We start from the raw sequence: 23,330 nt of genomic DNA, 5'->3' as shown, positions 1-23,330 counted from the left end.
GGGATGCCTGGTCTCACCCTGGAGATACCCATTAAGGGACCATCTCTCAGGGAAGCCAGGAAGGGTTTCGCAGCGGTCGAAGCGCCTTGGGACCCTACGGGTAAGTAGTGCGCTATATAAATGCCTATACATTACATTGCTAGTGCATCACAAAATGTGAAGCACTGGTGGCGTAAAAGTGACGTAAGGCCTCATAAATAAGGCCCTTGGTTTTGTGTCACTGGATTCTCTTACACCTTGATAGCCTGAGTGCGATGCTAAACAGATCTTGGAGGCTGCGTCAACAAAATCTGGGCTGTGGTAATCTTATACCTTCAATATCTAGCCTGTAGGCAGCGTACCCTCTCATACACATGTGCACATGCCTTAAAGGATAGTGTTAGCCAGGAATCGAGGACACATTCATCCGTGAATCATCCTACATCAAACATTAAGTTGTTACTAATAAGACAAGTAAACAATATTCAAGATCAACATAGTTTATTGAGTTTATAGAAATACACATAAAACCGCCTACATCCCAAGGCCGGCCTCCAGTAACAACAAGAATTATTGCTAGTTATTAGAAAAGGCTGCTTCCCGTACCCTTTAACAGGACGCTGGAAAATCCAACCCAAAAGAATACAATTACATATTCAGCTAGAACGACCCTTAACCCTCCCACCAACCAAAGGTCCACCCCCAAGTCAAATATGTTGCATGCTCAAATCAGCACAGCATGTACCTAAACAGACCCACCCTCCAAACGGGAACAAAGCTTAGACAAGAACAGGTACCCTGAGACGTCAGGGAGCACACACTTGTGCACTACCTGTTTGCTAGATTAACAGTTGTCTAGAGACTAGTGTTGCATCAGACCGTCAGCATGTGACACTGGGATGCACCAGCCTCATGCCCCTGCACTAGCGGCCTAAGACTCAGAAGATTAAATATAAAACTATGACACTGATTTGTGTCTTACAGCCGGTATATTAGCAACTTCGGTGTTATTTATCTTGGGTGAGAGGTATATGCCGATATGAAGGATGGACTTTGTTTTTTAAAAATATTATTGTGTCTTACACCAACACCATAGGGATTTCTGATACTGTCAATATAAAGTTTAGAATACACTCTGCTGAACGGCATTCACACTGTATCATATACCAACATATTTTCAGATATAACGTGGAGGCCCCCACGTGAGCTAGCTCTCTTGCTCCCCTGATACATCTTAAACACGTCGTTCAAGGCCTCTTTTTTTATTTAAAAAATAAAAGAGTTGATTTTCAGCAGTAAACAGGAAAATGGCATGGTCCAACATTGCTTTGACTTTGTGGTGTTAGCAATTCAGAAATTGAAACATTCTACCCTACACATGGATGATCCAGCAAGTCCTGGCCTGGTAGATCTAGGCCATGGTTGCCTGATGTTGGGGCGCAGTTCGATTGGCTATGGGCTGGGCTTTTGGAATTGTCTGCTGTGCACACGGTGGATGAGGGTGAAGTAGTCCTCCCCAGGTGTAATAGGGATGTCTGGAAAAGGGGCGGGAGGAGAAAATTCCTCATTCTCCTGAAACAAAGACAAGAAACAACATTAAAGCGCTTATAAAAGGCAGCACCCCAGTAGAGATTTAACCTTTATTTTTTTGTAGAACAAAACATTGGAAAACACAGCACAGAATGAATAATTAAAATGAAAAAGAATGAAGAATTGCTTAAAAATACTTAAACAGAAGAAGTAAAATGCACGGCTGCACTTACTTATTAATATACTTACTAAAACCATGTGTGAACTAGACTACTTTTACAATAAAAAATCTGGGTTAGTCTTTTAATGTATCAAGAACAATACTGTTTCGCCACATAGAAAGCTTGCAGGCACATAACAAATAGGTAGGTTTCATTTTTTAAAAGGAAAGTCTATGAAACATGTTTAGAATTCTAGCAGTTATAATACAAAAATAAAAATATGTGAAAACCACATTGGGGCGTAGGGGCGTAGCCCCACTAAGCCACATGGACGCACCGTCATATTTTTGGCAATAATTACCTCTCTGTTATTATTAGCGCTACCTGCGGGAATCCGCTGGGAGTGGGACACACCGACTCAATCGGGAGTGCGCAGGGGGTGGGGCTGGCTGGGCTGCTGCAGCTTGAGTGACAGCCCACACTCAGCTGAATCAGTACTGCGCATGACAAGTTGTGGGCTCTAACTAGCCCGAGCATGCGCGCTAGACTTTCCCCATAGAGAGGGACCAAGGGGGTTCTGCTTCTTACAGCACGCCGCCGCTGAAAACGGGTTCAAAATGGGCGAGTAGTAAATGTGCCCCCCTAGCCATGCAGTGCCAGGATTGGCTGGTCCACCTCTCAGAAGGGCAGGCAATCCATTATTGGATGCCGCGCGTGGGTGGTGGCACACTCCCTCGGCCGCACTTTATATGGCCAATCCCTGTATGACTTCATGTGAAGCCATGCAGTGATTGGTCATTTCGGGACGCGCACGCGCGCGCCGCTGTGCCTGTGTGGTCCTGAATCTCTTCTCTCTCTCTAGGCTCGGCTCGTGTGCGCAGCAGACCGACTCCCTGCCTGCCGCCTCATCACCCCACCACGTGCGCCACACGTTGTCACACTGTGTGTCCTGCTCTTGTGAAATTATTATATGAAGTAAGAATAAAGAAAAAGGATTAAGGGAAATCTGTGTAATTCTGTACAGTATGCCTGTTCGCAAGCGGCACCGGTGCAGCGTCTCAGGCGGTAATAATCACAGACGGACGGACGGTCCGAGTAGTATATGCCCCTAAAGCGCTCTTACTGTCTAGTACTTCGGTTGTCGGCAGGGCTACTCAGCGCGCTATCAACAGAGATTGGACCCCGCGGCCTGGTTGCGCATGCTGATGCTGGCAATAGATCATGATGCGCGGCTAGCCCTGCCCACTCAGCTATCGCAGCACTATACAGGCCGCAGCCGTAACATTAAACGGGCCTTTAGGCTAGGCTTTGCAAATTGTAAGGGGTGGGCGGTGCGCCTCGTGCGTATTTTAGAAGGGTGGATGGATGGATGGGGGTGGGTTGGGGGTAGCCTTGTGATTGTATGCGTTTATCGAGGGAACCCTGAAAAGTTGTGTTGTCATCATGATCAGTATAAAGGCCACTCGAGCTTGCCTTATCTTCTAACCAAATGCTGTGGTCTTTCTCAAGTTTTAAAACGGCCGCACCAGAGGACTGGGCTGTTACACCACTTTGTACTAGTAGACTCCTATATGTATACTGCACAATGACACCATTTTTATTCAATGTTACATGCATTGCACAGTTTGCACAGGTACGTGAAAAAGTAAATTCCTTTTACAGGCGCAACAAATTTTCCTGTTTCTGTGTTATAAAAACGTTATTAGCAGGCAGCAGTGTGCTTGGGAGTGAGTCTCACAGTGTACGGTCGGCTTATGGTTATACTAGTATTTATTACAATATTTACCTAACAGCATACTGACATCACCTATTAAGTCTACCACAGTAGAAACCTAATATTTATACAATGATAGGAAAAACTAGAAGTGCTTTCTACAGCGCAACATAAAATGGTTTAAAATTATTAATAACTAAGACATGACCGATAGTCAGAGACGCAGCCTACATCTGCATGGAGGCTGCAATATTTAGTAGGGCAAATGGTGGCAAGCTCCTAAAGAGAGGAGGATTTTTACTAGCACTTAAAATATTTTACATTTCTCATTAATTATAGCTAAATAATTCTTTAAAGTGGGCACAACTACACACATTGCAATTTGTATAAATTGAACCTCATCCTAGCACACTGAAGGAAATGAAGGGGATCCAGCCAAACCCAGAATACTTCAGCTCGTTCTAAGCTAGAACCGGGATACAGCTGGCACCAGTGAAATATACTGATTTTGTACAGGTGTAATTTGTTGGCACCGGGACAAATTAAAAAGTTCCTTCATGTTGTTTTCTTTGCGTTACGAGCCAAACCTGCCTTGGGTGAGGGTTTTGTTCTTTCAATTTCTTACAGGGAAGGCCCGATTTAAGGGACCAAAAGTCTTCCGTTGTTCTTGTATCATTCTGGCTGGGAGCTGTGTGGATGCCAATGCAATGAAGGGAAACAAAGGCACACAGACTGTTATCACGTTACACATACTCAAGATCAATTGTGATCTGGATGGAGTTTTTTCACTTTGTTTAGCCTCGTTATGGAAGAGATAAGCTTGCACTGTACAGATGTCAGAGCATCTGTCTGCATGAGTAATTACACAAATAACGATTTAAATTGCACCTACTAATTCATTTTTTTATTTAAGGCTTTCATAGCACTACTAATCCCAATGTAAGGTTTCAAGGCACTTTGATCACACATGTAATACAGAAAGAAATCAGTAAATCAGTCTACAGGAAATGTTACATAAGGCATCAAGGGATAGAAAGTGTAGGAATAACATATCATCCATACTGGTATTCCTTATATGTTAAGAGTGAATGGCCAGGAGAAATAGCAGATCAGGATTTAAAATGTAACACTATGGTTGGGATCTGTACTAGCACGACTTTATTAATACCCAAAGGAACCCCTTTTAGCAACCTTAAAATAACAACAGATTAAGTAAAAAGTAAGGTTTTGATTTCATGCCTTGCAGTTAGTATGCAGTTCCTTAAAGCCGTTTCATCCATCCCTGTGCTTTAATGAAAGGACTGCAAAAAAAAGGATCGCTGGGTCAAAAGCAGTAACCCACTATCTACAGAGAATACACACCTGTGATCAGCATGTCATATTCTGTGCTTTGCAGCAGGCTCATTAACCCCTGTGCTACTTTATACGCTAAAAGCTTAATTAGACAAAAACACACCTCTCCAACAAATCAATAAGCACCAGCGTTATCTTACCATTGTTACTAACCCCTGAAAATTGCTGGGCAAACAAAGACAGCGGGTGTCTTAAGACCATGAGATATTTTAAAATGCATTTTAAAATGCAAACTTGTCACCAATAAATCAGTCAGAACAGAGATAAGTCACATTTGTCCTGTGTGCGAATTTCTTAGCGACAGAGTTGAAAAAAAGATTGATTAACAGGCTCTGGTTTTCCTGACTGCCACCCCTTGTGACTGCAAGTGCTTTCAGCTGCAACTCTTTTGACCCCATCATTTATGGGTTCCCGGATTACAATGTCCCCTTTTCTAGCACTTTCTGAGGAGAAATATCACTTATCTCTAAGATTCGTCATGCAGAACCGTCCTAGAAAATGCAAAGGGTTAATGGAGTTTAAAAATTCCCCCTGAAACGCTTTGATGCATCTACATCAAATATCTCAAAAATAAAAGCAAGCTTTCATTAGGCATGTGCAAACGGGACAGTGTGATGAGTAAATGCAGCACTCTTTTATTCATCAACTTCCAGACATTAAACAATCTATACTAATAGTAAATCAACAAAAATGTGTACTGGCAAGACGAAGAAGGAAATCAATAGAGACACATCATTAACGTCTTAGTTTGATCCCCACAGGTACATCCATGCTGCAACTCATTTGTTCATTCACATCCACTTCATACAGAGGTTCAGGTCTGGGCACTGGATGGTAATTACCATTCACAAGGTAGATGAATGAGAGGCAACATATACAAAGCAAAACAATGTGTAAAACATTCAACAAGACGATAGAATCAAGTGCAATTATTCATCTTTTTATTTTCAGCTGTTCAGAGCATGCAGATGTTGAAACCAGTCAACACGTTTCACCCAAACATGGGCTTCTTCAGGGCAAAGAATAGAAAAAGTTTTTTATTTCCGCGACGAAAGTAATCCTTCAAGTGTAGTCGAAATTACAATGATAACCGTGAATTTTAATTCAAGAATCAAGAAGCTCTCGGGTAAGAAGGGGATTCTCACTGTGTAAACCCGAATCCCGTGTGAGCAGCAAAGTATCAGAGGAGCCGTGTCCGGTGGCTGTCTTTCAAAGTAGCGCGACCTTTGAAAGACGGCATGGTTGCCAGCTCACTGCACTTAGTAAAGCTACACTAAATGTTGGACAAAAATGTTGATATCAGTTGTATTTTATTATTTTCTTTCACCTAAAGTATCTTTCGTTCTAAAGAAAATTATGGGGGATGTCCCACTCCCACATGCGTTGTAATGGAAATGTGGTCAAGGTAATGCATGGTTCCCAAGCTTTGTAAAGGCTGTTTCCCAACTGCTGTGCAACTTCTGCTACTCTTGGAGCTGAGATTTTCATGAAAGTCTTATAGTCTGAATTCAGCAGCGTAATAGGACGGAATGTATGAAGCTCTGTGGTTATACTGAATAAGCAGCTACCTATGTTATGACATCTATTAATGTAATAACTGCACTTTCACATTTGCTTTATTAACCTTCCTGCTTTCTCAAATTTGCTTGAAAATGCACCATTTGTCCACGCCTTTTTCAAACTTTTCTTGGGGGAAATCCCCTTGAACCCTCCTAGGGGGTTCGGGCTCGCTCGCTAAAGTGCAGTATGATTATCATTTTACGCCTCACACCACTTTCAAATGTAACCAGCCGCCCCTGGTGAAAACACATAAAAAGTGAATGGGAAGAGCCACTCTCAAATGAAGGAATACAAAATTACCACGACCTTGTTAAAGACAAACCAGCAGATCTGATGAATGACAATCTAAAATTTACGCATAGTGTGCTACTTCACTTTCACAATTACTTGTAAAAGCATATTAAAAGGCATGACCATATTTTCTGATTTTCCCATCTTCGATTCTCAAACTAACTTGGATAGAAAAAGATGAGTTCATTTTTTTTGTTCTAATATCTTTATTAATTTTAAAATGAACATATAAATAGTTAAATACAATCAAAAGTAATACACTGACAAAAGAGCAAAACAAAACGCAGTTGCAATACTGTCATATATAGCTCCCTCATAACAATACAAATAGCATGTTGCAAAAAAAATGGCCCAGATGCATCAAGCTGAAATCCGCTCGCAAAGGGGCAAATTCTCAGAAACTGCCCCTCTGCGACTGGTATTTTTGCATTTGGGATGCATCATCCCAAATGCAAAAATCGCAAATTAAGAAATCGCAAAATTGCGATTACTTGCATTAAAGGAATCTCATTTTGCGATTCCTTAAATGCAATGCATTAAAGTTTAAAAAATAGCGATTTCGCTAATAGGGCTCGCCAATTACCATGAAGTTGAACTTCATAGTAATTTGCAAAAACTGTGAAAAATGCACTAAAGTGAATTTTTCAAAATTTCATGGGCATGTGTGTGCGCAACATATGTGCACAGATCAATTTCAGGGGTGCAACAGGGTGTCCTTTGGACACCCCTGTACCCTTGAAATCTCATTCTCAATTTGCAATTCGCTAATTGCGATTCGCAAATTGAGAAGGTCTTCCCATTCATTCCTATGGGCCTCTAGGCCCATAGGAATGAATGGGGAGGCATTCCTTAATTGCGACTCGCAATTTGCGAGTCGCATTTAAGGAATTTTGAGAAATCGCTATTTTTTTAATGATTTCTTCATGCATTGCATTTTGCTATTCCTTAATAGCGAATCGTTATTTTTCGCTATTAAGGAATAGCAAAATGGGTTCTTGATGCATCTGGGGGTTAATCATAGAGGAACCATATTAAAAAGTAAGATGCATCACTTGATAAAAAGTAATCAGGAAAGAAAGGAGGAAAAAGAGAAAGAAAGGAAAGAGAAAAGAAGAAAAAGAAAGAGAAGAGAGGAGAGTGAGAGTAAGTCTCCTGCTACAAAAAGACGGGAAAAAGAAATTAAGGAGACGACACAAAGGGATATTGCTCTACCAACCTCTTCAAAGCTAAGTTTGATTTGATTTGATTTGATTTGGACTTATAGAGCGCATGGCTGCCCTGGAGCGTCCCAGCGCTGATCCTAATCTGAACCTAATGAACTCAAACAGAGGCAGAGTTAAGGGATGGTAGGGAAGAGAAAGGTTTTGAGTGCTCTTCTGAATTTCAGGTGATCCGGTTCCATTCGGAGTTCTCTAGGAAGGGCATTCCATTTGTTTGACACATTCAGTGAGAACCGGCGGCCTCCTGTGCGTGCCTTCCTCACTCTTGGAATGATGGCCAGATTTTCTCTATCTGAGCGAAGGGCCCTGGTCGACTTGTAGGGGCGGATCAGTCCTCTCAAGGCCGGAGGGCCTTTGCCCTGCAGAGTTTTACGGGCGATGCAGAGTGACTTAAAAGTGATCCGCTCTTGGATGGGGAGCCAGTGCAGGGCTTTCAGCAGAGGTTTGGCTGAGGCCCGTCTCGGCGCCCCCATCAGCAGCCTGGCTGCGGCGTTCTGGGCTCGCTGAAGAGTATTAATAGTGGCACGGGGGGCAGCGAGGAAAAGGGAGTTGCCATAATCCAGTTTGGACAGGATCAGACCCTGGATTAGCAGCTTTCTGGATTGAAACGGAAGGAGGGGGAGAACCTTCCGGGCTGCTCGTAACAGGCCGAAGCACCCTCCTACCACCTTCTGCGCGTGGGTCTTGAAGGTTAGTTGGGGTTCGAACCAGATCCCTAGGCTTTTGATTTGTTGCTTGGGGGGAGGAAGATCTCCCATACAAGCGGGCCACATCTCAGGGGGCAGAGAGGTGAATTGATTGCCTAAGAACATGATCTCAGTCTTAGTTCCATTTAGCTTGAGTTTCGAGCTAGACATCCAGGAGGAAATGGCTGTGAGACAATCCGGGAGATCGGCCGGACGGCCCCCTTGTTGTGACAGTGAGACGACGAGCTGGGTGTCGTCTGCGTAGCTAATGGATTTAATCCCGAATGGGGCTACCACCTTCTCTAACGGGGCCATGTAGACATTAAACAGTGTGGGGCTGAGGGAGGAGCCCTGCGGCACCCCACACTGGAGAGGGATGGCCTTAGACATGGACCCGTTTTCCCAGATCCTGAAGGATCTCTCCTCCAGGTAAGACTGCAACCATTTGAGGGCTGATCCTGTAATGCCCAGCAAGGCCAAGCGTTGGGCCAGGACTGCATGATCTACGGTATCGAATGCAGCACTCAGATCCAGGAGGATCAGAGCTACCGATCCCCCTGAATCTAAGATGCATCTCACCTCTTCAGTCACCGCCAAAAGGGCGGTGTCTGTGCCCTGACCAGGGCGAAAGCCAGTCTGAGAATCACTGAGGAGGTGGTTAGACTCCAGGTACTCTGAGATCTGCCTATTCACCACTTTTTCGGCCACTTTGCTCAATCCAGGTAGAAGAGAGATTGGGCGAAAGTTGGCCAGATCGGAGGTGTCTAATCCCGGTTTCTTCAGGAGCGTTTTGACTCTGGCCTGCTTCCAGCTCGGGGGTACTATGCCCGAGGATAGTGACGTATTGAGTAGCTCGGTGGCTACAGGGGCAATGGTGTTCAGGGTTTGTTTTAGAATGTGCATCGGGACTGGGTCTGAGGGGGAGCCACTTTTTATAGAGGAGAAGATGTTACAAAAGTCTTCCTTGGATATAAGACTGAATGCCTCAAATTGAGGGCAGGCAGGGTCAGGAGAAGGGGTCTCGGTGGGACCAGTGGCAGAGGATTGAGGGAGGCTGTCTAGGATTTTCCGAATTTTGGTGTCGAAGAATTCTGCTAACTGATTGCATTTCAGTACCGGGTCGTTATGGACCAGAGTGGGGGCTGGGACTTTAAGGAGCTGGTTAACAATTTTAAATGTTTCTCTGGCAGAATTAGAAGAGAGACAAATTTTTTCTTCAAAAAAGGCAGCTTTGGATTTTTGCCGTGCTAATTTGTAGAGTTTAAGGGCAGCTTTATAAGCAGATTTATTAATAGGTGCCCAGTCTTTCCGCCAGGCGCGCTCCGCTCTTTTACAATCTTTTCTGAGTTTTCTTAGTTCTGGGGAGAACCAGGGAGATTTGAAAGTATTGCTCTTTTAGTGCAATGTTTAAGAGGCAGAACCGAATCCAGGGACTTAGTCAACCAGTCTTGAAAATTTGTATCTGCCTGTAGGACGTCGGATTCTGCGGGGGGAGTCGATTGTTCGAGAGTAGTTATCAAATTCTCTACTGACAGCCTTGGCCATGGCCTTTGAAGTGTGCGGGGACAGGAGACCTTAGTTTTTTCATTATAAAATTCCCACGAAAAAGGTACTAGGAAATGGTCTGACCATAGTAGTGGCAGCGGGGGTTTGGCTGCGAGCTGGGGGATGTTGGAGAAGATCGGATCCAACAGATGGCCTTTGTTGTGGGTGGCTTCCTTATTTGCCAGCTCCAGGTCAAAGGAGTTGAGGTTGGTAATCAAATCAACAGCAGAGTTATCCTTGGGGTCGTCGAAATGTAAATTCAAATCGCCCAAGATCAGGAAGTTCGGGGCCTGAGCGGCAGCTGATAAGGTAATTTCTAGAAGGGAGTCAGGGAAGTGTTTTAGGCTCCCCGGGGGTCTATAGATGAGGAGACCTGACAGGGAGTGAGTGGGTGAAAGTTGAATATTAAAGTTCACATATCTATCCAAAGACATCAATACCCCACTAGAAATAGAGGGAGAAAGATGATTCTCCTCCACAGAGGTATGAGCCCCACGGAGAAAATGGGGCTCATACTCCAAATGTTTTCCACTCCGTAAGAATAATCTTCACCGCAATTGTCAACAACAAGTCTAATAACTGCATATCTAAAGAATCCAATGGCAATGGTAATAGTGAAGCCTATGGACCCAACAAAATTAGAGGAAAAGAAAGCTGAAACTGAATGTTAAAAATTAGCATGAGATGCTTATGAACCAATTCCCAAAAAGGTTGGAGTAAAGAACATTCAAAAAACATATGCTGATGTGTACCAGCGGCTAAGTTGCAACTCCAACAAAGATCATTATCATTAAGATTGAGAGAGAGTGCAGGCGTACCGGTGTCCAATGTAGTAGATTGAGAGAATTTGTTTTAGACTGAATTAGAGAGGGGGCAATCTTATTACGAAGAGAAAGTCCCCCAATAATTTGCCAAGTTTCTGGGGAGATATGTTTAAAAAGATCATGGTCAAAATTATGTAGCCATTTCTGTTGTGTAACGGTAGTCAACACAGGCGGGGTGGAAGTTACAAGTTTATATATCTTAGAAGCCACATGACCTGATTTGTACCACATAGATAGGAGAGAAACTGTATGGGAAACTGGATCAAGATGAACCTTAGCAACAGCAGCTTTGACTTTCAAAAATGTATAAAAGTCAAAATTAGTAAGAGAAAATTGCTGAGCTAAGGAAGAAAAAGGTAATGGATCATGATTGGAATCCTAAAGATGATGAACTAACGTAATACCATTGATAGCCCAGCAGGCCACCAAAGTCGAGTCATTATCAATCTTAATTTTAGGATTGTGCCACAAAGAAGACCACCTAGACTTATGAATTGGCTTAGATACTTTCTTGTCAATAAATTTCACAGCAGCAATGGTATCTAAAATAATAGTACTTGAAAAAGGAATAGATAATGTGGACGCAGTTAAAAAAGAGCAGGTAGGTAGAGGAGAAGATAATTCTCGCTCAATAAACACCCATGACGGAGTATGACGAGGATCTGTAGAGAACCAAAGAGCCCCTTGGGAGGCTAAAAAAGCCACTTGGTATCGATCCCAATTAGGAAAATTACAACCTCCCATGTCATAAGGTTTTCTCAAATGTTCATAGGATATTTTGGCTCTCTTAACACTCCAGAGGAATTTTGAAGTGAGGGAATCAATTTCATGAAAAAAAGACGAAGACTTAACAGAAAGCATTGAGGACATAAAGTTAATAATGGGCGTTATCATCATTTTTAACATTAGAAGACGTCCCCACGACTAATATATTTAGGTGACCAAGTATCCAGAAGTTGACGAACCTTAATTAAAGTGTGAGCTTCATTATACAAGACTGTGTCCGTTAAAGTACTGCAAAACCAAATCCCCAAATATTTAATATGTTTTGATAGCCATTTAAAGCCAGCATTCCCCATGTGTGCAGGAAAACAATGTGCGTTGGGGGAAACATCTCCGTTTTATCCTTATTGAGAATATATCCTGAAACACTAGAAAATAGATTAATAGTCTCGGAAATAGCAGGAATTGCAGTAACTATATCATCAGAAAAAATGAGCACATCATCTGCATAGGCAGCTGTTTTGATACAGGTTGAACCAAATTGGAAGCCTTTACTATCTTGATTAAGACGTAAGTAGACGAAGAAGAGGGTCAATAGATAAAAACAATAGAGGAGATAACGGGCACCTCTGTCTAGTACCCTGACAAAGATTAAAAAAAGAAGAGGTAGCTCCGTTAACCCTAATATTTGCCCTAGGATGTGCGTACAAAGACATCACCATATTGACAAAGGAATCTCCAAGATTGTGGGCTCGAAGTACTGCATGTAAAAAGGCCAAGAAACCTTATCAAAAGCCTTTTTGGCATTGAGGGCAAGAGCCGCCGCAGGAAGGCTGGATAACTTTGCTTTCCCAAGAATATGACAAAATGTTCGAATATTAGCCACTCAGTGAATTCAGATATGGTTTGAGATATATACCTAATACAGGTTTCCCCCTCTTTTTCATTTACAGTGTGTGGTCCTGATGAGAGCTCGATATTAAGAAGAGTTCGAAACGCGTAGACCTTGTGTTTATCAATGCCATAAGAACATCAATTAATGAAAGGAATTTTGTGAAATATAAAATTAGGTTCTAATCACAATCTATGGCTATATGTATCAAAAAGTTTTGCTTTGTTTATTAACAATGGATCAATGATTGTAAATAGCAATGGTATGAGAGAAAGTATGTATGAGAGTTTTTGACTGAGATTCATAATTGAGAGTGTGTGTGATTGTCTGGAGGGGAATGTTTTATTGTATAGAATGTTTTGCATATATTGTATATCTTGTGTTTTTTTGAAACGTCAAATTTGATAATGAAAATGATCAAAACATTTGAATGAAGTAAAACAAAATAAAAACTTAAGAGTGATTCAAGAAACTAAGGTTCCCTCACTTCATGTTTCAGTCTGAGGTGACATAAATAGAGTTAATTAAGATAGGCAGCATTGACACCTTTCTATTGTTGTGATACATAAGGCTGTGGCTTGGCCTTGCTGTTTGGGAGCCCATACCCAGTGGTGTTTATTAGCGAATATTATCCCTAGCCAACCTCCCTTTAACAAATCCAGTCTGCGATAGGGGGAATAAGCAAAGGAATATATGGTTCTAGACGTTTGGCCAGGATCTTGGCAAAAATGTTCGCTTCCTTATTTAGGAGAGATAAAGGCCAAAATTGTTAGGGTCCAAATGATCTTTACCCTCTTTAGGGGTTACTACAATGGTAGCCTCCGCCACAGAACCAGAAACCGAGCCTGCTGAAATAAAGTCATCGAAAACATCTTTGAGACGAGATACAAAAGATGGAAGAAAAGTCTTATAAAACAGAATGGGAAACCCATCTGGACCCGGAGCTTTCCCTGAGCGAGTGGATTTAATAACATGAATAATTTCCCTGGATTCAATCGGCCCCCCCAACTTTTCTCCATCAGCATCAGAAAGAGTCTGAATAGGAATCAGGTTTAAAAATTGTTGGCATTGAACAAGAGAAGATTGATTATGAGGAGTGTATAATTTACTATAATACTCGCGAAAGACCTCAAGGATCTCTTTAGTTTAAAATTTCCTAACTCCAGAACTGTCATTAATACAAGATATCTGTGCTGATCTGATATTAGACTCTTGGAACTTTAACGTATCCGCCGATACCTTCCCTGCTCGATTCTTTAGGAGTAGCCGTTTGGACTTCTGCGCCTGGACACCAATGTGAGCTCTCTTAGTTAAAATAGAATTGTAAGAATATTTTAGATTCTTGATATCTTGTAAGAGCGTCTTATCCTTAGAATTCCTATAGAGGGATTCTTTCTGCTTAATGTTATTCGCTAAATCAGCAAGTTCCTTCTTAATACCTGAATTCCTTTTTGCCATTTTTTTAATAATCTGCCCCCTGATCATACATTTAAAAGCGTCCCATAACACCACAGGAGAACTAACAGAGGACTCATTCTCAAAGAAACATTTTTCAACCTGACTTTGATCATACAAGATCTCTGAATTCAAACGCCAAGTGCGTGGCTCCATAATTTCTGAAAAATTAAGGAGCATAAAGGAAACCGCAGCATGATCAGAGACAAGATTAGGATGAATAACAGGAGTCGAGGAATATTTTAGAAGGACTGAGTGAACTAGAAGATAATCAATATGAGAAAAGCTATAGTGAGGAGAAGAGAAAAAAGTGAAGTTGCTACCAGTGGGGTTATGTAATCGCCACCCATCAGCACGATTAGCGGAGGAACACATGTTAATCATCTGTTTGTGATCCCTAGGGGGACGAAATTTAAAAGCAGAGTGCCTGTCCAAAATGTGATCCATTGGGAGATTAAAGTCCCCTCCAACAATCAAATTACCATTATGAGGAACATCTGAAAGCTTTTTAGTAATAGAACGCCAAAAAGATGGATCATCACTAGTAGGTTCATAAATATTCATGACATAAATATCAAAAGATGTGAGTAAAAATCCTAGGCCATCAAAGAACTAAGTGAACAATGAAACTAAACCAGTGGTCAAAGGAATAATCGAAATAGAAAGTTATATAAAAAACATGTTTTTAATCGGTATATTAAAAATCATATAGCAAATGACCAAAAATCAGACTATATGATGAGAATAAAAGTTCATCCAACATATACAAACGTTATACAAATAAATATATTACATAAAAATCATATTGTGTGCAATTCAAAATACATTCAAGGTCACAATTAATGACTAAAGTGCTAAAGAAACGTAAAAACTCGACGCGCGTTTCGGCAGTGAACCGCCTTCCTCAGGAGTAACAGATCATGTCATCAGGAGACAATATTTCCGTGCAGTACAATAATAAAAGGTGATATCTTCGTATATATTTCTCTGAAACACTGTATCTCTCGGTAAAAACTAGTTCCTGATAAAAGGTGATATTCTATGTTCAGATGGCGATAGTAAAAACATACAACATATGTGTGGAGAAGCAGGATAGTTCTTGTTGAATAAATAGTGGCTCACGTATCGCTAGTGGGATCTCAAAACTTATTTGTTTTAGATGGAGGTACGATGCGTGATGCCTTGATGTGAACCCTTAAAAAGGCGTCGGATACTGTATCACTTATTTGTTACATGTAGATATGCTACGTGATGCCTGATGTACATCAACGGGCGGGGACGTCTTGGTGCAACGGAGAATACACAACTTGTGAAAACAAATGGTGGATGTACAGCAAGATAGTGCTGCTCCGACGATCGCGGTGTGGGGAGCAATCCTCCACGGCAAAAGAGAATATCAAAAGAACCATTGGATAAAGGAGTCAGCAACCACCTACCCTCAGAATCATGTTCCGCAGTAACAACAGTCAATCCAGAATTTTTGGAAATCATAGTCACCACTCCATTCTTCTTTCCAAAGGCCTCAGAACAAACAACATCAAGAACCCACTCCTTTCACAATAATAAAGGTTCTTTATACAATATTTTGGTTTCTTGTAACAATACTAAATCACTAGAAAGGCTTTTGCAATAATCCGAAATGTTTGCCCTCTTCACAGGATGATTCAAACCACGCACATTAAGTGAAAGAACGTTCAAGCCTGGTATAATAGCGGAAAGTCAAAAAAACAACTACTACTTGGTGCCAGAGAAAATAACCCCATAACAATAGCATCTGCACAACAAAGACAAGACAGAACCAATGAAGACACAAACAATGGAAACCAGCAGGAGACCCTAGAAAAGAAAGAAGAAGTAAAGATTGGAAAAAGAGAAAAAGGAAAGAGAAAAAAGAAGGAAAGATATAGGATAAAAGAGAAAAAAGATCCCACCAGGGGAAGTCTATAATAGGCAAAATGCATACGAGGGAGGAACATGGAGGAACAAGCAAGGTGGCCGACAAGAAAAAGAAAAACCCACTCATCACATAGGCAGAAAGCAATAGAGAATAAGAAACAGAGGCAGCAGAGAGAGGCAAATTAGAATAAATAAATAAATACATTATATTATATGAACTGATGAAAAACAGCTGATCGAACAAGGAGCCATCAATCAATATGAACAGTATTTGAGAGGAAAAGCGTATCTAATGTTCATGCTATACATAACATATCAGACCGCAATATATATATATATATATTACTATATATCAGTATATAATAAAGGAAACATATTGAAGTAGAAATACATCACAACATCAGAAGAAAATTCATATATAACAATTCATACATCGCATTGGTGAAAGGCAACTAGCAAAGAATAAGTATTTCATAAACCAATAGATTTTACAAAACAGGGTAAGGGAGCATTGGAATATAGAATCAAATATAAGAATCGTGAAACAACAAAGTCAAAGTAAAATATGAACTGCTAACTTGAATGATCTGTGAATTAATTTAGAAATTCACCGCACACTATACTCACTTAGAAACAAACTTGGAAAAGATATAACAGATCATAACAGACCAAAAAAAGACAGACACACCATCAGACAGGAACAAGAGGACGAAAAAAATTGATATAAACAACGGACAAGACTTCAAGACAACATATATAGATATATTAGGCTCTCGTAATAGAAAAAGAGAAAAAGAGAATTACCTAACTAAAACAGAAAACCAAGAGATATCAAGGAACTTCGAGCAAGACATAACAATAGTGTCCCAGCAATACTCAACACCAAGAAAGGAGAGATACTGCTCTAAGATTGAATATACAAAGAGATTAGAAAAATAGATCAAAGAGGACAGTAATAAAGACCACCGTCACTAGAGCCACAGACAATAAAGATATGAAAAAATCGCATCCTGTACCATAGGAGCAGAACCTGCAAATAGAGGGTTAGAACATATTGAAAGCTGCAAAAAATCATCCAACATTTTCTAAAATAGGAACAAAGACCCTAGCATTATCGCAAGGATATAGACACCAGTACGAGTAAAATTACAGACACCCACCAAAAATACTCAAGAGCCAGAAGGACCAGGAGAAGAAGTAGACTCCATCTGGGATTCAGTCTGATTATCCAAAAAGGCCGACAAATCAGAAGGCTCATAAAAAATCGGAGTGTGACCTCTAAAAGTTATTCGAAATCGCAAAGGGCCAGCAAAAGAAAATGGAATGTTCATGTCAAAAAGTCTTCTTCGCGAATTGAGAAAACATTCCTGTCTGATAACAGTATCTCTAGCAAAATCCTGGGATATGGCAATTCTGTGACCCTCCCAATTAATCGCTTTAATTTTCCTCATCTGCGCCAAAATTTGCTCAAACTGCTGATGTCGCAATGGTTTAAAAACCACCGGTCTAGGATGAGGTGAAGACTTCGGTCTAAATGTAGGAACCCTGTGTGCACGTTCTATTTTGAAGTCCCTCTAAAAAGAAATATTCAACACAGTAGGGATCCAATTGAGCAAAAATTTTAGCATTGATGGCGCTGATTTATCTGCATCCTCGGGCAAACCAAAGATACGTAGATTACTTCTACGATTTCTGTCCACCTGCTCCGTAAGATCTCTCCGCAAAGCAGCCAGGGAGCGTTCCATATTTTGCATGGATTTAGCCTGTTGGTGTGCTGAATCTTCCACTACACTTATCAGTGGTTTAGCATTAGAAACACAAATTGCTAAGTTCTTAAAGTCGTTTCTGATTGCCGCAACTTCAACTTGAAGTAAATCAGTATTGGTTTTAGTACTCTGCGCAATATCATGACCAGCGTTTAGGCGAGATAGAATAGCATCCAAAGTAGTACCAGAGTCTTTCGGTACAAGTTCTGGAGTAGGAGATGTTTGTTTGGATCTTTTATGGTTACCTTTAGAGTCCTTGGTTTTTGGAGAAAGACCCATGTTATCTGCCATGAGAAGAGGCAATAGAGATAATGAAGAAGCCCACAACGTATACTTGACTCCACTTAAGTAACGCCAGACACCTCACCATTCGAGAACAGCTCCCTGGCAAGCAGCATAGTGGGCAACTCTGGGCGTAAAATAGAAAATTCTTATTGCCCTTCAACAGTAAATTCACTACAGTGCACACACCTCTGAAAAGAGCAGTGAAATGTCAACAAAGGACGACAAGCAGGCAGAACCTATCAAAAAGCGCCATAGTCGTTCCAGTCATATTGTGTATGCCGCTATTTTGAGGAGCAGTTCTGAGGAGACAGCCGACATAAAGAATATTGGGACCAAAGACACCTCAGCCTCACCAAACTCGGTCAAAATATCCTCTGCGTATTACGCCTGCAAAGTTCGGTCCTCTAGTGAGTGCAGGAGGAAGAGGAATGCAGCGAAAGAAGGCGCAATCTGCACAAATAAAAATGGCGGCTATATGTGAAAATTATGAGAATAACATATGTCACCCTCAGACAGTGGACTCCACATGTGAACGTGGGGAGAGAAAGAAACCAGTGAAATGAATAATATGCACTGACGCACACTGCTTAAACATGTGCCCTCAAGTGAACTCCAGTTGTGGTGGGATTGCTCCTCAATTAATCACTGTCAAATAATAATGCCACACAACGTTTGCTGTAAAAATGCTGGCATAACTAACATATGAGGCATAGGAGAAAATCATTGAGCTAGGTTGAAGATACCAGAGTACCTGAAGTTGTGGAAGATGACCGAAAGTAACAGCAGTCCAGAACTAGTCTCCAAGGCTAGACAGCGTCAAAATGTGAGGAAAAACTGCCACCATAAGGAAAAACGCGAGCGCCGCCAGAACCAAAATGGCGGGCGCCTGTGAATTAACTGAGGAGAAAAGCGTCGCAGCTAAAAGGCTCCTGAATTATGCAGCGGGTGCAGCGCAAAGGTCACAAGGCTGCTCACCGCATCTTTATAATGCCATAACGCCAATTCCGGGCAGGTTCGCACGCACATGCGGTCCGCTTATAACTTTGTTGGCCCTCGTCGCTCCGGAGCTCAAGCGTGACCGGCCATGTTACAGCGGCGCGCAAGCCACGCCCGAGATGACTTAATTTTTAACCCACTTTTATAATCCACGTAGTTTTCAATCTGTGGTGTTAGGGAATTGATAAAAGAGATTAACAGAAACAAAGAACCCAAGGGTGATCTTAGGCACCTCACTGGAGTAATCACTTTACGAGCAAAGCAAATGACTATTTTGCTGTCACGAAATTTGGAGAAAGCTGTCCGCCAAGTGGAGTGTTTCGTCTATAACTGAGGAACTTAAAATCCTCCATTTTCTCAAAAATGTAGTTTGTGGAATCTACTTCATTTTTAAAGTGTCATCTAGATATTGGAAGATTTTCAGGTCCCTCCAAAGGCTAAATGAGAAACTTTATAATTAAGTCTACATGCAATTTCAGGAATGTAATTTCTAAGTAGACTACGCCACAGGAGTGTAGGCTAAAATAAAAATATAATCTCATAAAAAAGATTATCATCTCAAAATCCTCTCTCTCTCTAGTAGTCTTATTTAAGTTTTACATTGAATCTCTGACTGATGCCATTGGTTAAAATTAAAACATCCTCAAAATCGGATATGAGTCAATTAATAGAAAACAATTATGCCTGTGTTATTGGTCTCTTTATTACAAGGGTGTATGACACAAGCCCAACACTTTTGGCAATTATACAACTTAGGGCCTAATTATGAGTTTAGCAGTCTGTGGACTGCCAAACTCACAGTGGTGCGGTGGTCCGGCCACTGCCGCAACGACAGTCCGACTGCCGTATTCCAACTTTGGCAGTCAGACTGCCATTGGACCACCGCAACCGCCAAGAAACACATTCCCGGGGGTGACGCGGAGGTCAGGGGCTCACAATATGTTGACAGTGCCGCTGTGTGGTGGTGTGGGAGTGGGGTGGTGGCATGGCGGCCCCCTCCCACATCGCCAAAGTCATAATTGAGCGCTCAATGTTTTGTCTGGATGCAATTCTGATGGTCCTAACTAATAAAAAACTTGCAAATGACATAAGCAGCAGAGTGACAAGTGACATTCATGAAATAATGTTTACAAAGAACTTCCTTAAACACTTAATGACAAGAAAATGGCAGGTTTCATTCAACTAAATGAGAAAACTGTTAGCAAGCTATACCCAACTGGTGCCCATCATTCCTTCTCCAGCTATTACCAACATGCTTATTTTGAGTATTGAATGTAATGTAGATGTGATACCATACAATAGCAATAGCATTACAGACCGGGGCGTGGCTTGGGCGCCGATGGCGATGGTCGCCTGAGAGCTCGGCTCCGGGACTGAGCCCGGGATTATCCTGTTAATCGGAGGCCGCGGGGCACCCTAGCCCCCGCAAATCGTCGCTCGGCCCAACTGGACCCCACTGAGACGCCCGGCGCGGCCTGGACGAGTGGTGATCTGCCCGAAACACGAAGTTTGAGGTCCCGGGGAGAGCGACCCAATATGGCGCCCGGACCCCTTTGTCCCCTTGGACGGGGCCATTAGCCTGGATGAACGCCGCTGGTCATAACGTGCCCTCCGCTCTTGTGATTTCCAGGAGAGTGAGAAGCTGGACTCTGCCCTGCTGAGACCCTGGTATTGACGAATGCGCCCGGGCGATCGGAAGCTCCTACCATAGTAAACCCCGGCACGCGGACGCCTGGAGGTCCCGGCGGTGGAGACGACCCCCGACGCGGCGCTTGGCTGCATCCCCCGATCGTCCCGATCCCATGGGAAGCATAACCCCCTGGTGCCACAAAGTCTCTGGAGGTGTGGGTGGCCCTCGTTCCGGATCCTCGTCAACCAGACGGACCTGCCCGGCCTGGCGCCGAGTGTCTCCGCCTCCTCCTCAGCGCTCTCAGACGACACGGTGGTGGCGCGAGCCGAACCTGTGGAGATCCACCTGGCCCTGGAGAAGGGGATCATCGGCCTTTATCCCGAGGGCCTCCATTCGGGAGAGTTATAGTCGGCGCCCGCACTCGGTGGCACCTTTATCTGAGCCCACACTGTGCGCTTCCCGCGATATGGGGAAGCCGAGAGGGGCCAAGGGGCCCACCCCGGCCGCCTCTGACTCGGAGACCCCAGACAAGGAAGGCAGCGGCAACCCGGGGGACGCTGGTGGCGCACCGCTGCAGCAACAGTTTGATCGCGTCCTGGAAGCGATTGCGACCACACGCTCGGCCCTTCAGCAGGACATTGCCCAGGTGGCGACGAGTCTGGGCCTCCTCCGGGCGGATCATGGCAAGCTATCGGACAGGGTCAAAGAAGTAGAAGGCTCGGTGAAAACCTTGGAGCCGGCGCAGCGAACCCTGGCCGCGGCAATGAAAGATGCTCTAACCCGGATTTCTGCCCTGGAACAGCGAGCGGAGGATGCGGAAGGCCGTAACAGGCGCAACAACATTCGAGTGGTAGGCCTTCCGGAGAAGATCGAGGATGGCGACATGGTGGCCTACTTGGAGGCCTGGCTCCGAGACACGGTAGCCCCGGAGGGCCTATCCTCTTTCTACACCCTTGAACGGGCTCATAGAGTCCCAGCACGGCCACCACAACTGGGCCGGGCGCCGCGCCCGGTGGTGGCGCGCCTCCTACATTTTCGCGACAGGGACCTCATCCTCAATGCCGCTAGACATAATGGCCCTTTCAAGGTGGAGAACAGCCAGGTGAACATCTTCCCGGACTACACCTATGAAACCCAACGTAGGCGGTACTCATTCTTGGCGATCAAGCGCGAGCTCCGGAGCGAGGGCATTCAATACTCGCTCCTATTTCCTGCAAGGCTCCGCGTCATTGTAGATGACAAGACTCAATTTTTTGATACCCCGGAGGATGCCTGTAACTGGCTTGAACTTTATAGAGCTGGGAAAGATGGCTTCGCCTCCACATCTCAGTCAACTGCGGAGCCGGGACAGCGACGGCGGTCCACGAGGGTGCGGAGTCGCCGGGGCCGTTCAGGCGGCCCTACTACTGCAGAGACATCGACGGAGCGGAAAGGTGTATTGGAGGTGTTGTCTGCCCTGTCTGGGTCACGAGAGGATGCCATCGCAGAAGAAGAGAACCCTGGTGACGAGGGGGCATCGACGGACTCGGAGAACTCGGTGACAGATAGTACCGGCACACCGGTGGTTACACCAAATTCGGTTGAGGACCTTCTTGATGGACAGGGTTGACGGGGTGAGCTGTATCCTTTTGGGTGGGGGCCCGTAGCGGGGGTGGAGGGAGCCGATGGTTCAACATGATCACAGGAGAAGCGGGGGGTGGGGGGCCCTGCCTTTGCCCCGAGGGTTTCCGTTACTGTTTAGGGCTTGTTTTAGTCCTGGCAGCCAGGGCATCGAGGGCCCACTGCCACCGCCCAGCCCGCACCTGGCCCTTAAGGCCTTCCTACGGTGGCGACTGTAGGATTAGTTTGGGACGAAGGGGTTTCTTGAGGGCATGGTTTGGATGGGAACTAGATGGAGTTATTTGGGTCCTGTTCTGGGGGGGGTGGGCAGGGGGTTGGGTAACGTAAGATTTGTTGAGTTTTGGTTGGGGGAAATGGCCGCCATCAGTGTTGGGGGGATTGTTGTTTGCCTATTGCTGAGACCCAGATGGGGAGACTTTGCACGCACAGTATGGGACAATGGTTGACGTTGCTAATGTGAAGTGTGTTACTTGGAACGTGCGGGGGCTTCATACCATGTCTAGGCGGCACAAAGTCCACGCTTATTTAGTGCGTAGGGGAATACAAATGGCGCTACTGCAGGAGACCCATCTGAACAAGGCGGAAGGGGCGGCGCTACAGCGTAGATGGAGGGGACAGGTCTTCTACACGTCGTACTCAGCGTATGCCAGGGGGGCGCTAATCTGGATCCGGGCTGGGGTTCCCTTCCAGGTCACAAACTCAGTGGTAGATCCCGAGGGGCGTTACGTGGCCATCTCTGGTACTCTGGGGGGGAGGGACCTGAACGTTTGCTGTGTTTACGCACCTAACATGGACCAGATTGCCTTCCTTTCTAGGTTATCGGGCTCGCTAGCCCACTTTTTCACGGGGCCCCTCCTGCTCGGTGGGGACTTCAATTCAGTGGTGGATGTGGAGACCGATCGCTCGCACCCGCCCCTCCCTGATTCTCCGGTCCGCCGCGTGGCCAAGGGCCGTAGAGACTGGCAGACACGGTGGGGTTTGACGGATATTTGGAGAGCGCAACACCCCGACACTAGAGATTACTCCTACTTTTCGGGCCTTCACGAGTTGCACGTTCGGCTGGACGGGTTTCTTGGCTCGACTGAACTGGTTTCAGCGGCCATCCGTTCCGAATACTTGACTAGGACCATCTCGGACCATAACCCCCTCCTGCTGGCCCTTCGCTGGTTTCCGGGGGCGCCGGCGGTGCCCACCTGGAAGTTAC

General features: G+C 44.0%; 1 protein-coding gene across 1 annotated transcript in view; it reads right to left on the bottom strand.

Annotated features, from left to right (window-relative positions):
• Positions 1-465: 465 nt before the first annotated feature.
• The window catches only part of PCP2 (Purkinje cell protein 2), a 146,157-nt gene continuing 123,292 nt past the window's right edge, over positions 466-23,330 (bottom strand). The window contains exon 5 of the mRNA XM_086960374.1: positions 466-1,551. Coding sequence (XP_086816500.1) covers positions 1,432-1,551 — 120 coding nt within the window. The 3' untranslated portion in view covers positions 466-1,431. The remainder of the gene's footprint in view (positions 1,552-23,330) is intronic.

This window comes from Lissotriton vulgaris, chromosome 1_1, assembly GCF_964263255.1.
Source record: "Lissotriton vulgaris chromosome 1_1, aLisVul1.2, whole genome shotgun sequence".
Lineage (NCBI taxonomy): Eukaryota > Metazoa > Chordata > Amphibia > Caudata > Salamandridae > Lissotriton > Lissotriton vulgaris.
Note: the sequence above shows the minus strand (reverse complement) of the source record. Positions and strands in the feature narration are given on the sequence as shown.